Source organism: Trematomus bernacchii, unplaced genomic scaffold, assembly GCF_902827165.1.
Source record: "Trematomus bernacchii unplaced genomic scaffold, fTreBer1.1, whole genome shotgun sequence".
Taxonomy (NCBI): domain Eukaryota; kingdom Metazoa; phylum Chordata; class Actinopteri; order Perciformes; family Nototheniidae; genus Trematomus; species Trematomus bernacchii.
In genome coordinates, this window is record NW_022987611.1 from 3,269,118 (window position 1) to 3,284,541 (window position 15,424).

Here is a 15,424-nt window from a genome sequence, read left to right on the forward strand (position 1 = left end):
TGCCAAGATACTTTTTTCTAAGTCTCCGCAACTAACAAAGAGAACCAAGTCTAAACCATGGTATCTCTTCAGCTAGTCTTGACCAATCATAAATGTACGGGCAACGCCCTGTGTAATAAAAATGTATGCACACACGAGGTTCGAGGCTCTTGTCCGGAAAAAGACTGACAGATTACAGCTTTGCTGTCTGTGATTTCTATGACGTGACGGAGTACTTGGTCAAGTGAATATATATCTATTGCTCTCTCATAATAAATAGTTAAACTTAGCAGTCGTCTGTCTTTCCTGGAATTTTGAACACAACACTCTCCAGTACAGCGTTAGCTGAGTGTTAGCGATGCTTGCTAATGTAAACACAGACCATATTACTTCCAAAACACGTTGTGCACTGTTTCTGATACAGCACATAGCTTGATGTTCTTTATTCAGCGTTTGACGCTATATTGTATAATATGTACCTGTATAAGAAGCAGCGTTTCCGCCAGGGGTGCGTCTTGGCGTCATTTGAGGGAACGCGTCAAAGAAAATTATAATTCGAGAGAAGATCGAGAGTTTTTATCGCTTGAAATGACGAAAAGGAAAAAGGACAAGGACATCCCTCTGTTAGAGGGTCAAAGGAGTGTGACCTTCTTCTTCTTCTTCTTGAATGTATTAACAACTTTACTCTAAGTCCCTCTCGTAGAAATCCTGCTGAATACACAGACACACAGCTGAGGGAGGGGATTCAGCAAGTGACTGTATATGGAGACGATAGGTTGGGACGTGGGCGGAACGTTGCCAGGAGTTCAACGTAAAGCCAGCCCAGATTTTCGATATTACGTCATGACCGCAGCAAATCTGAATCAGCTCCGCTGTACCCCCGTTTTTTTAGATGTGGGTATGGAGGAAAAGAGAGAGGGTTGTATTTTTGGACACTTTGTGTGTCTCCACACATATTTATGTATAAAAGACATAAAAAAGTAAATTTTGCATAATAGGTGCCCTTTATGAAAGGATGGACCTTTAACGAAACAACATTATAGCATCCGTGAACTTGCAACTTGATTAATATTGTAATGGCCTTTTAAGAAATAAATGATTGGATGGCTATTATAACATTTGATTACATTTTTTGTTAGTTTATTTAACGTGGACATTTCCTTATCTAATCACCCCTGGAAATGAATGAATTTCTCTTTAAATACTTCTCAATGGAATGTTACCAATATTTATATTTTAATATATTATTTATTAAATGGATTGCTAAATAGGCTGAAACGTTCAACAAACATTTACATGTTAATGTTCTTACATATTATTGATGATGGGTGAAAAAATGTGTAATGACATGAATGGTTGGTATTATTTCATCATCTGTAAGCACGTACGTTACAGGATGAAAATGTTTTATCATATTAAACCCCTTCAGTGTTAGTATATTGTTAGATAGGTAGCAGCTAATAATTCCTTCAGTTCTCTCAGACTGGATATAGAGCAGGTAAAGAGTTTCATACTTGGACACAGCAATGAAGGCCAGCTCCACGTTCACTCCTGTCTTGGCACTAGTCTCCATGAAAGGAACGGAGTACTCCTGGAGAAGCAGAGGAGCATGGTGTCAGCATCACTGAGTTGGAACAGTGTGAGTGAATGAATGAATGAAACACTCACTCTGGCCAGCCTCTCTCCTTCTTCCCTCCTGATGGCTCTGTCGCTGCTCATGTCAGCCTGTCAGACACAATGCAGGGTTAAAACAGCACATCTTATTTATAAAACAAATCCCTGCAGCCTGTCATATATTAAAACAGCATTTTTATTTTACTTTTTGTTGCAGGTTGCACCTCTTTCTGACCGTTAGAGCCAATAGAATCGAAGGGGGAGTCCCCCACACACACTCATTGTAAAACACAAAGGTGGGGGCTTTGCGCATGTAATTTTGCATTAGAGTGAAACTATCTCTCGCTCTGACATCTAGAAACGGAAAAGCAGTCTCAATGCTCATGGATTATCAGAAATCATTTCAAAGGGACACAAACACATTGGATTAACCTATTAACTTCAGCAGTGTTTTTATCGTTTTAATGCCATTGAAGACCACTTTGGAGAGACTACAGAGCCAAGGTAAAAATGTTAGCATTTTTAGCTACCTAGCGCCACATGTTTTGATGTCTGTTTTTGTTTATAACGTCGCAATTTCGTATAATTCAGTGATAATGAGGGTACCCTTCTATTCTGTGTCACCTCACGATGTGAAACGATGTCATGGATGTAGAGAAAAGATAAATAATAAGGTTTTGTGAGTGATTTTCGGTGCAGTTATCTGTTAGCATTTTTCGCTCGTTGCTAATTCAGAGGCTCAGTGTTAGCATTGTGGGTTTTCTTTTGAAAAAAAAATATCAGTTAGATGAGTTTCTTCCCGTTACATGGATATAAAACATTCATAGTTTATTAAATGAACATGCCCTCAGACACTGTTTCCTGCAAGATGTTGCGGCAGTGCCCCAGTACCGGGGTCTCTCGGGTTTAACAGGTTAAAAAAATTACAAAAGTATTAGCATGAAAATGAAATTGGGGATTGCAAGCAGAAGCCTCCATGTGGCGTATCCCGGGCAAACAGACACTGTACCACAGTGACGGTACGTCCACACGGCAGCGTCGCGTTGAAGCTTGCCGGTGGGCGTGTCTGGCGTGCGACCAACAACCAATCACATTAATCTCCCGCCCCAGACACACAAGCACGCGGTTTGATTGGCTAGAGCTTGTACTGGCATATGATTTGATTGGCTGGCGCTTCCGTCGACGCTTGAAAAGTTGAACTTTTCTCAACTTTCGAAGCGAGCAACAGAGGCAAAGTGACGCGACGGAACCACAATGCAGTTCGGCAAAGTGTGACGTCACCCCATTCAAAGTGAATGGGAAGCGTCTCCGTTGAAGCACGCAACGCTGCCGTGTGGACGTACCATGAATGTCTGAAGTAGCCAATTCTGCAACCACTGACCGTCTGTATGCAAGAGACCCATCTGGGTCTGACCGGCCAACCCTACCAGGTATGAAACTGGTAGCCGAGATACGTCTTATGCTGCGTTCACACCGGACTCCAATAGCTCGAGTTTCACCGCGGCTTGCAGTTTGTTTTATCGCGTCATTCAAAACAGACATAAAGTCTGATTTAAGACTTGATTATATTTCACATCATTAATTCAAATCTGGAAAGTAACTAAAGGTATTAAATACATGTAGTGGAGTAAAAGTACACCATTAAATGTACTTAGTTACTTTACACCACTTTATCAGGGTATGTCTTCATACAACTTTGTTTGATTTATTTTATATATATATTTTTTTTGTGCTGCCAATATCTCGCCACTGGAGATTCATTCAGGACAATTGCCAACAGCTTCCGTGTTGGTATCTCAACTGTCTTAACTGTCATCCCTGATGTGGCCACTGCTGTTTGGGACTGGCTTGTGGAGGAGTTCATGGCTGAGCCCTCTACAGAGGAGTGGAGGTCAATAGCAGAAACGTTTCATGAGCAGGGGAACTTTCCTCTCTGCTGTGGAGCATTGGATGGGAAACATGTTGTCCTCAAAGCCCCAGAAAACACAAGATCCCAGTTTTTTTATTACAAAGGAACATTCTTTTGGCAGTTGTGGATGCACAGTATTGTTTTCGTGTTATTGATGTTGGGGGCTATAGAAGTGATGGGGGGCATTCTGGCCAACTCTGCTTTTGGTCAAGCCCTGAAATCTGGCTCCCTCCAACTGCCTGCTGGCCTGCCACTCCCAGGAGTTGACCACCTGGGACCACTGCCACATGTCTTTGTTGCAGATGAGGCCTTTCCTCTCAGAAAAAACCTCATGAGGCCATTCCCTGGGCGCAACCTTCCCAGAGAGCGCAGAATCTTCAACGAAGTCTGTCTCGAGCTCGGCTTGTTGTGGAGAATGCCTTTGGGATTCTTTCATCTCAGTGGAGGATGTACAGGCTTGTAATTGAAGTCCAGCCAGAAGTTGCAGAGAAGTTTGTGAAGGCTACCTGTATTCTCCATAACTTCTTGCGCAGGACAACCCAGGCAAATACACAGAGGGCCATCTCAGTTGCTGATGTGGAGCCACTGCCAGGTCTAGGAAGAATTGCAGCCAACAACTCCGCAAGAGAGGCCATCAGTTAGGGAGGTCTTCACATCATACTTCAATGCAGAGGGAACGGTCCCATGGCAAGACGACGTGTAATGCACCAGCACACAATAAAGGCTCTTTTAAGAGCCACCCACACATACTATTGAGCAACATTTCTATCCCAACACCAGATTTAGGTCACCAATTCATATAATTGTTTCTGTTAAATCCATGAATTATTGTTTTGTGAGGTAGTGCCACTTTCTGCTTTTTAAATGACTTTATGATTATAGGCAAAGCATATATAGAAGTACATTTTGACTTTAAATGTAATGAAATTGTGAAAATATGTAGTCTCTTATATTTCTACAAAGGATTATATGTAGCAGACTGCTACTAGGAATACTCTGTTACAAGTAAAAGTTAGTTACTTTACACTACTGTGCACAATACAATCACCTTAATTACGTTATTAATTATGTGATGACCATAAAGAAACCTAAAGAAACGTATGTGATGGCGAAAGAATAAAGGAACATTAAACAACGTTTTATTGTGATATTTGAATAAAAAATTATAATCTAAATGTATACTGTATACAGTAGATTACATTTTAAAAAGCCTGGTTTGTTCCCTTCAAATATTGTCAACCCATGGCAGGTAATCTATTCGAATTCCAAATTTAGCACAAATGTGCTTGCTTCATAAATTAATTTATGAATTTCAAACTTCACGAAGTTCTTCTGCTGCGTTGGCAGTCTTTGAAGAGAAGGAAGTAGGCTTTTGAGGAAAAGTTCATCCTCTGTTAGTGGGGTGCTAACAGTGGCAGGCAGAGCAACGGATCCCCGCACTGCCAAGGCCTCAAGGAGGCGTTCATGCACCTCCCTTTCCTTCTCTCTCTCTACATTTCTGGGCCTTTTTCTTCCTGCATGACAAAAACAAATAGCATATTTTTAGTGAAGATACAGCAATGCAACAATATAATAAAATGCAATCAAAACTGTCATGCACATACCCCTTGGTGCTCTGCCTTCACCACTAGGCCCTGCAACTATCAGGACAGCAGCAGGGGCATCAGCAGGGGCATCATGGTGATCCTCTGCCTCACTGCCCTTCCGAAAACTGATGTTGTTCATCTGTAAATATTGAAAATATAAGAAAGATGTCTTTTGTATTCCATTGAGGCAAATATAGTAATGAGATAATAAAATGGAACAGGTAATGTAATTCTAGCTTTTGTGTGAATACAACTTTTTACAAATGCACTTATATTATTATAATTACTTATTGATAAATTAAGCAGTTATAGCCTTTGATTTTTACACAACCTAGTGACTACTAAATGTAAAGATAGAAATTGATATCATTTTTTTCTGTATGACTAGCTATGTAGATATTCTGTATGACTTTCCTATGCAGTGTGGGTGAGTGTCTCCACTTGTCAACCAACCTCTCCCGTCTGCTCCCTGCGCTTCACCTCCGTACTCTGAGGTCCTGTCTTCCTCGACACCATATTGCTGGTAGTTTTTCTCGGGGTAAGAAATGCGTTGAGGAAGGACAGGACCGCAGAGTATTTCCACTTTTGATTGGTCCCTGCTGCTGACCCACTCCTCCTATCTTTCTCCCTCTTTCTTTCCTTGACGTGTCCCTGAGGCTTTTCCACTTCCTTCGGCATACCTCCTTTGACAAGAAAAAAACGTTTACAAACGGTAACTTTTAACCATTATCTGCCGTTAAACCGGTGGTTGAGCTAACTTGGTTAATGCTAATGTGTTGTTGGTATCTGTAATCAAGCAACAGATGTATATTTTGTATAACTTACCAGGTATGCCTACTTCCTTGCTTATTCTCCTCCAAGCCAGCTCCTTTTTGTTGCAGTACCGGTATATATACGACATAGTATCATATATCTCCGGGAACCCACTCAAAGCCACAGAGATCGTGTCTTCCATCTTTACAACTGATCAACAGCAGGACGTCAGAGGGAATCCTGATTGGCTTTTGCGAGAACGTGTCACGTGAATTTGACGCTCGAGTTGAAAACATTTAACTCTTGCGTTTGACACGGCCCCCTTCAATCCCCTCAATCCCGTGATTCACGCCGCGCCAACCGCTTCATGCGCGCCGTCGGAGCGAATTTGCGTCTGTCCGCGTCTCTGCATTGACTTTACATGTAATCGCGCCACCCCAAAAATCGCAAATCCTTCAACAGCTGCCTCTGGAGAAGAGGATACAACCCTGACCTGTGTTTCGTGACCGATCTCAGTCACGATCAACCATGCTATAACAAAGTCGGAAGTTCCCTTTCGACGCCGTTTCAACCTCAAGAAGGTAAAATGGGCCGAGTATAGCGAGGGGATGGAAAAAGCACTACTAGGCATTGAACCCACACCTGACAGCTACACCAGGTTCATACATGCTGTAAAGAAGACTGCTCAAGCTAACATTCCTCATGGATGTATTCTGGAAAAGAATACATCGCTGGCCTCACAGAGGAATCAATGCAGCTGCTGGAGTGCTACGAAACCGAGTTCACAAATGACCCCTTTTTGGACAACACTAGCTAGCTCTGGAATACACTCATGGGATCCCTGGGGATTGAGAGGCGGAAAGCTTGGCAGGAGCTTATACCGAACACCAATATGTCCCAGAACAGCAAAAAAGCCTGGTGCAACATAACACCAAACCAGGTCGGGAGCCAACTGGTAGCCAACGGGAGATGAGCAAAAAGGCACAGCGCTAAAGGAGAACATCAATCTGCATTCATTCCAGGTAACCAACAGAACATGTCAATACCAACCAAGCCCTTCACCTTAGAAGAGCTTGAAGCAGGACTTTGCACTATGAACCTGGGAAAAGCAGTGGGTCCTGACAACATCCTGACCGAATTGATGACTCACCTACTCCCAGCCGCAAAACAATGGCTTATGAAAATGTACAACGCATGCCTCCAGACCCAGCTAATTCCAGCCATATGGAAGAAAGCTACTGTCATTGCCCTACTAAGAAATAGAGTCAACCCTGGAACGAGGCCTCTCAGATATGTCTGCTTACTATCTTGAAAACCACCCGCGCCCAATCCTTGAGAAAACTCAAATCTGTAGCTTTCATGTCAAAAACAGAGAGGCTAAACAGGAGCTTGACGTAAACTCGGAAGAACGCTTGAAAACCACCAGCACCCAGTCTCTTCTGGGACTAACGTTAGATCGTATCCTTAGTTTCAAACAACACATCCAAAAGACGAGAGGCAAGTTCTCCACCAGGAACAAACTCCTACAACAACTAACAAACTCAAAGTGGGGGGCCCACCCACCCAAGTAGTGGACTATTGCAACGCTCTGTATGTGGGTATGGACCAGGCGTCAATTAAACGCCTGCAGCTAGTCCAAAACGAAGCTGCACGTCTTCTGACTGGCCACAAAAAGCGTGACCACATCACCCCAATTCTGGCCTCACTACACTGGCTTCCAGTTCGGTTCAGAATTGATTTTAAAATCCTTTTATTTGTTTTCAAAGCCCTAAATGGGCTGGCTCCTGCCTATATAGCCGAACTCCTCCATCGCTACACCCCAGCCAGAGCTTTAAGGTCTGCTGACCAGCTGTTGCTGATAGTGCCCAAGACCAGGCTCAAAACCCGAGGGCACCGAGCCTTCGCAGCAGCTGGCCCCAGGCTCTGGAATACTCTGCCCCTCCATGTGAGGTCGGCCGAGACACTAGGGTTTTTTAAATCCTCACTTCTTCTCCCTGGCCTTCTAGTCAGAGCGGAGCATGACACCTGACTATTCCCTGTGTTTTTGTTTTTTATATTTCTGTTGTAAATGATTGTCTTTTATTGTGATTGTAGTAATGTGTTTTTATTACATGTACAGCACTTTGGCTCGACCAAAAATGTTCTGGACACCACTGAAGTACTGGAGACCAAAGGACGTTGCAACGCGTCCATGAAGAAATGGAAAGAGATGCAGCCGAGCCCCACAATGTAACGGCGATGACCTGGGCAAACCAAATGCTGCTGCGCTCACCTGCGCCAACCACTAGAAAGACGTGATATACTGTAGAAGACGGCTGGATACAAGAAAGAAGCATGAAGATATATTAAGTAGTACCAAAAGTGAAAGTACACATCTTGCAGATTGGCTAATATATAATATATGATTAGATTTTAATTATGGATGCTTTCATATGTGAATCAAAGCTGGTAAAGGTGCAGCTAGTTTGAATGACTTGCAGGATAGCTTATGAATTTACTCCTGGTGGAAATAAAGTCTGATTTAAGTAAATGTAGGAGAAAAAGTACACAATTTACCTCTGAATTGTAGTGGGGTAGAAGTAAAAAGTAGCAACAATTTAAAATACTCAAGTAAAGTAAAAGTCTCTCAAATGTTTACACCACTGAAAGATCTGTGTCTTTAGCTGAAAAATGTGTTCCTTAGTTCCCAAAGCTTACTAACAGTCTGCTGCTGTACAGAGAAATGTTTTGGATATAAACTTTAATAAAAAGCCACAGCATTCAGTCAGGTTTCACTAAAGATCACATCCATTTCTATTTTCTCAAGACTTTTTCGTTGCTGAGCCTCTCAAACAAGTCCCTCTTACCTTGTTGCCCAGCAACATGATGACTACATCACTTTGTGCATACTCATGGATCTCTGTTAGCCTGTGTTTTTGTTTTTTATATTTCTGTTGTAAATGATTGTCTTTTATTGTGATTGTAGTAATGTGTTTTTATTACATGTACAGCACTTTGGCTCGACCAAAAATGTTCTGGACACCACTGAAGTACTGGAGACCAAAGGACGTTGCAACGCGTCCATGAAGAAATGGAAAGAGATGCAGCCGAGCCCCACAATGTAACGGCGATGACCTGGGCAAACCAAATGCTGCTGCGCTCACCTGCGCCAACCACTAGAAAGACGTGATATACTGTAGAAGACGGCTGGATACAAGAAAGAAGCATGAAGATATATTAAGTAGTACCAAAAGTGAAAGTACACATCTTGCAGATTGGCTAATATATAATATATGATTAGATTTTAATTATGGATGCTTTCATATGTGAATCAAAGCTGGTAAAGGTGCAGCTAGTTTGAATGACTTGCAGGATAGCTTATGAATTTACTCCTGGTGGAAATAAAGTCTGATTTAAGTAAATGTAGGAGAAAAAGTACACAATTTACCTCTGAATTGTAGTGGGGTAGAAGTAAAAAGTAGCAACAATTTAAAATACTCAAGTAAAGTAAAAGTCTCTCAAATGTTTACACCACTGAAAGATCTGTGTCTTTAGCTGAAAAATGTGTTCCTTAGTTCCCAAAGCTTACTAACAGTCTGCTGCTGTACAGAGAAATGTTTTGGATATAAACTTTAATAAAAAGCCACAGCATTCAGTCAGGTTTCACTAAAGATCACATCCATTTCTATTTTCTCAAGACTTTTTCGTTGCTGAGCCTCTCAAACAAGTCCCTCTTACCTTGTTGCCCAGCAACATGATGACTACATCACTTTGTGCATACTCATGGATCTCTGTTAGCCTGTGTTTTTGTTTTTTATATTTCTGTTGTAAATGATTGTCTTTTATTGTGATTGTAGTAATGTGTTTTTATTACATGTACAGCACTTTGGCTCGACCAAAAATGTTCTGGACACCACTGAAGTACTGGAGACCAAAGGACGTTGCAACGCGTCCATGAAGAAATGGAAAGAGATGCAGCCGAGCCCCACAATGTAACGGCGATGACCTGGGCAAACCAAATGCTGCTGCGCTCACCTGCGCCAACCACTAGAAAGACGTGATATACTGTAGAAGACGGCTGGATACAAGAAAGAAGCATGAAGATATATTAAGTAGTACCAAAAGTGAAAGTACACATCTTGCAGATTGGCTAATATATAATATATGATTAGATTTTAATTATGGATGCTTTCATATGTGAATCAAAGCTGGTAAAGGTGCAGCTAGTTTGAATGACTTGCAGGATAGCTTATGAATTTACTCCTGGTGGAAATAAAGTCTGATTTAAGTAAATGTAGGAGAAAAAGTACACAATTTACCTCTGAATTGTAGTGGGGTAGAAGTAAAAAGTAGCAACAATTTAAAATACTCAAGTAAAGTAAAAGTCTCTCAAATGTTTACACCACTGAAAGATCTGTGTCTTTAGCTGAAAAATGTGTTCCTTAGTTCCCAAAGCTTACTAACAGTCTGCTGCTGTACAGAGAAATGTTTTGGATATAAACTTTAATAAAAAGCCACAGCATTCAGTCAGGTTTCACTAAAGATCACATCCATTTCTATTTTCTCAAGACTTTTTCGTTGCTGAGCCTCTCAAACAAGTCCCTCTTACCTTGTTGCCCAGCAACATGATGACTACATCACTTTGTGCATACTCATGGATCTCTGTTAGCCTGTGTTTTTGTTTTTTATATTTCTGTTGTAAATGATTGTCTTTTATTGTGATTGTAGTAATGTGTTTTTATTACATGTACAGCACTTTGGCTCGACCAAAAATGTTCTGGACACCACTGAAGTACTGGAGACCAAAGGACGTTGCAACGCGTCCATGAAGAAATGGAAAGAGATGCAGCCGAGCCCCACAATGTAACGGCGATGACCTGGGCAAACCAAATGCTGCTGCGCTCACCTGCGCCAACCACTAGAAAGACGTGATATACTGTAGAAGACGGCTGGATACAAGAAAGAAGCATGAAGATATATTAAGTAGTACCAAAAGTGAAAGTACACATCTTGCAGATTGGCTAATATATAATATATGATTAGATTTTAATTATGGATGCTTTCATATGTGAATCAAAGCTGGTAAAGGTGCAGCTAGTTTGAATGACTTGCAGGATAGCTTATGAATTTACTCCTGGTGGAAATAAAGTCTGATTTAAGTAAATGTAGGAGAAAAAGTACACAATTTACCTCTGAATTGTAGTGGGGGTAGAAGTAAAAAGTAGCAACAATTTAAAATACTCAAGTAAAGTAAAAGTCTCTCAAATGTTTACACCACTGAAAGATCTGTGTCTTTAGCTGAAAAATGTGTTCCTTAGTTCCCAAAGCTTACTAACAGTCTGCTGCTGTACAGAGAAATGTTTTGGATATAAACTTTAATAAAAAGCCACAGCATTCAGTCAGGTTTCACTAAAGATCACATCCATTTCTATTTTCTCAAGACTTTTTCGTTGCTGAGCCTCTCAAACAAGTCCCTCTTACCTTGTTGCCCAGCAACATGATGACTACATCACTTTGTGCATACTCATGGATCTCTGTTAGCCTGTGTTTTTGTTTTTTATATTTCTGTTGTAAATGATTGTCTTTTATTGTGATTGTAGTAATGTGTTTTTATTACATGTACAGCACTTTGGCTCGACCAAAAATGTTCTGGACACCACTGAAGTACTGGAGACCAAAGGACGTTGCAACGCGTCCATGAAGAAATGGAAAGAGATGCAGCCGAGCCCCACAATGTAACGGCGATGACCTGGGCAAACCAAATGCTGCTGCGCTCACCTGCGCCAACCACTAGAAAGACGTGATATACTGTAGAAGACGGCTGGATACAAGAAAGAAGCATGAAGATATATTAAGTAGTACCAAAAGTGAAAGTACACATCTTGCAGATTGGCTAATATATAATATATGATTAGATTTAATTATGGATGCTTTCATATGTGAATCAAAGCTGGTAAAGGTGCAGCTAGTTTGAATGACTTGCAGGATAGCTTATGAATTTACTCCTGGTGGAAATAAAGTCTGATTTAAGTAAATGTAGGAGAAAAAGTACACAATTTACCTCTGAATTGTAGTGGGGTAGAAGTAAAAAGTAGCAACAATTTAAAATACTCAAGTAAAGTAAAAGTCTCTCAAATGTTTACACCACTGAAAGATCTGTGTCTTTAGCTGAAAAATGTGTTCCTTAGTTCCCAAAGCTTACTAACAGTCTGCTGCTGTACAGAGAAATGTTTTGGATATAAACTTTAATAAAAAGCCACAGCATTCAGTCAGGTTTCACTAAAGATCACATCCATTTCTATTTTCTCAAGACTTTTTCGTTGCTGAGCCTCTCAAACAAGTCCCTCTTACCTTGTTGCCCAGCAACATGATGACTACATCACTTTGTGCATACTCATGGATCTCTGTTAGCCTGTGTTTTTGTTTTTTATATTTCTGTTGTAAATGATTGTCTTTTATTGTGATTGTAGTAATGTGTTTTTATTACATGTACAGCACTTTGGCTCGACCAAAAATGTTCTGGACACCACTGAAGTACTGGAGACCAAAGGACGTTGCAACGCGTCCATGAAGAAATGGAAAGAGATGCAGCCGAGCCCCACAATGTAACGGCGATGACCTGGGCAAACCAAATGCTGCTGCGCTCACCTGCGCCAACCACTAGAAAGACGTGATATACTGTAGAAGACGGCTGGATACAAGAAAGAAGCATGAAGATATATTAAGTAGTACCAAAAGTGAAAGTACACATCTTGCAGATTGGCTAATATATAATATATGATTAGATTTTAATTATGGATGCTTTCATATGTGAATCAAAGCTGGTAAAGGTGCAGCTAGTTTGAATGACTTGCAGGATAGCTTATGAATTTACTCCTGGTGGAAATAAAGTCTGATTTAAGTAAATGTAGGAGAAAAAGTACACAATTTACCTCTGAATTGTAGTGGGGTAGAAGTAAAAAGTAGCAACAATTTAAAATACTCAAGTAAAGTAAAAGTCTCTCAAATGTTTACACCACTGAAAGATCTGTGTCTTTAGCTGAAAAATGTGTTCCTTAGTTCCCAAAGCTTACTAACAGTCTGCTGCTGTACAGAGAAATGTTTTGGATATAAACTTTAATAAAAAGCCACAGCATTCAGTCAGGTTTCACTAAAGATCACATCCATTTCTATTTTCTCAAGACTTTTTCGTTGCTGAGCCTCTCAAACAAGTCCCTCTTACCTTGTTGCCCAGCAACATGATGACTACATCACTTTGTGCATACTCATGGATCTCTGTTAGCCACGCCTGAAACAAGAGAGACACACACACAGTCCAACAAAACAGAAATTAAGTGTGTATGCATTAGGCCAAACTTGGAAAGCAGGTACACACACACACACACACACACACACACACACACACACACACACACACACACACACACACACACGCACCCTTATGTTGTCAAAGGAGGTTCTGCTGCTGATGTCGTAGAGCAGGAGCAGGGCTTTGGAGCAGGATGAATGACACATGGTTATATTCTGCAGGTCACAGTAACATGAGTAAAGTAGATCTGACAATCACATGTAGGTTATGGTTTTTTATCTGCCTTACCGTGAGCATCTCTGTAATATGCATGTGTCACACTTCTGAACCTCTCCTGTCCTGCGGTGTCCCAAATCTGAAATAAAAAAAGAAACTGACAGTTTGGCCTGGTTCCACTTGGCTGACTCAAGAGGAAACTCGCCTGTGCTTTAGAAGGAGGATCCTAATGTGAAAGCACATTTCACTTGAGCTGATATATAACTGACCTGTAGCTTGACCTTTACATCGTCAACAGTCACCACTTTATTCTGGTAGAAGCAGAAAGAGATTTCATGTTAGAATGAGCTGAAGACTTGATTTTAGTTAATCACCTCACAAAAAAAAACAACCAAGGAAAACCTTAGATAGATTTTTCTTTAATTTGTCGGGCTCCACTCCACTCAAACAAAGATTACTTCAAATAACCAGTGTGCCTGTTACACAAAGTGTGATAGGCTCTCTGGTTTGACAACTTTTACATCTAAAAAGAGCGGGCTGGCCAAGGAAGAGGCCCGCAGCAGACCTGTAGAAGGACTCTGACCTGTTCCCTCCAGGAACATCATCAAATTCCAAATTGCTACAGGCGCCAGGGCCAAGTTCTCTGTCTGCTCACACACACAGTCCTAAAGGGCCAGGCTCATCACAGCAGTTTAGCTGCTGACCGGCAGGCTGCCCTACATTCTGCTGGAGGCAGTCTTAAGGGCAATGCCTTTGTAGTCAAAGGAAATAAAATATGTCTATGTGGGTGCTTTACAACATTAATGGGGAACTCTGCTGTTGACCTTTTGTTTTTTTAATTCAAAATGACATGGTAAAGAAGAGAAGGCAGATATTTTAATTTTTTGTATCTCCATGGCTTGGTGGCAGCAGAGGAAAGTGAGTGTGTTCTTGTGTGATTTGGGTGACCTGACACTTTAACATGTGATTTCTGCTGTGTAGTTACAATACGAGAATGTCCTGTTTGTTAAATATAAACACCCACACACACACACACACACACACACACACACACACACACACACACACACACACACACACACACACACACACACACACACACACACACACACACCGTGAATCCAATGCCCACTGTAGCAGAGAAGGAGCCTGGGATGAACTTCCCCTGATCAAACTGCACCAGCAGAGAAGTCTTCCCCACTCCACTGTCTCCCACCAGGATGGTCTGCAGGAAAAACAAAGAAATTTATTACAATTAGAATCAAACTTGAACATCCATTTCGGGCTTATCCCACACCATAATTTTATAATTGTTGGTTGTAAGTCAGCCTCTGTGTCACCGTGAACATGTCTCCTTCAAGCTTTCCAATAACATTTCCTTTATGAGAGCTGGCAGTGTCTGCTACAGTGTGACTCACAAACTGCAGGAGATCACTGTGAAGACATGAAAAGAATAAAGGCAACATACAAGTTAGTCACCAGGGCCTGCAGACAATAATTCCCCTTCTGTAGGCACACACACACACACACACACACACACACACACACACACACACACACACACACACACACACACACACACACACACACACACACACACACAGTATGAAGACAAAGTAAAAAACAGTCATAAGTTCTAAAGTGTCAATAAGTGGTCTAAAGGCTTTATGAATGATAGAGGCTGAGAGGATTAGGTGGAGCAGCTTTTACGCCACACACAGCCTTTGATCTCAGCTTTTAGAGGGATTTTAGAAACTCTCAGAAGTGGGTCACATCTCAGTTGAGGATAAAATATGGATGCTGTATCAACAAACATGCATCCTCTGAAGTACCGTATCCATTTTATTGGGGCATGGCCACAACGTCCACTTATATTTACTCTGACAGAGCAGAGAATAGATTAAGAATAATTATGTTTAGCCTGTGGTAAGCACCTTTGTAAGGTTAGCCTGGGTTAAAACTTTGGTGGGAACTCATTAAAAGCACTGACAAAACCACTTTTTTGGCATACTTAAAAATAAGCTAAATGTTTTATAGTTATTAACTCACAGGTTTTAATGTTAAAAGTCAAATAGTAGC

At 41.1% G+C, this 15,424-nt stretch overlaps 2 protein-coding genes across 2 annotated transcripts in view; both read right to left on the minus strand.

Moving 5' to 3' along the window:
• Positions 1 to 15,424, minus strand: part of LOC117483607 (ras-related protein Rab-37-like) — a 50,455-nt gene that overhangs the window by 9,686 nt on the left and 25,345 nt on the right. Inside the window, exons 2-8 of the mRNA XM_034131982.1 lie at positions 14,460 to 14,570; positions 13,615 to 13,656; positions 13,418 to 13,484; positions 13,258 to 13,310; positions 13,043 to 13,108; positions 1,648 to 1,704; positions 1,494 to 1,570 (exon numbers count right to left, since the gene is read on the minus strand). Of these exons, the coding sequence (XP_033987873.1) occupies positions 1,494 to 1,570; positions 1,648 to 1,704; positions 13,043 to 13,108; positions 13,258 to 13,310; positions 13,418 to 13,484; positions 13,615 to 13,656; positions 14,460 to 14,570 (473 nt within the window). The remainder of the gene's footprint in view (positions 1 to 1,493; positions 1,571 to 1,647; positions 1,705 to 13,042; positions 13,109 to 13,257; positions 13,311 to 13,417; positions 13,485 to 13,614; positions 13,657 to 14,459; positions 14,571 to 15,424) is intronic.
• LOC117483608 lies at positions 2,981 to 6,050 on the minus strand. Its single transcript, XM_034131983.1, has 3 exons — positions 5,542 to 6,050; positions 5,107 to 5,227; positions 2,981 to 5,016 (listed from the first exon to the last, which is right to left on the minus strand). Exons 1-3 carry the CDS (start codon positions 5,764 to 5,766, stop codon positions 4,757 to 4,759), a joined length of 606 nt encoding a protein of 201 aa, XP_033987874.1. The 5' UTR covers positions 5,767 to 6,050; the 3' UTR covers positions 2,981 to 4,756.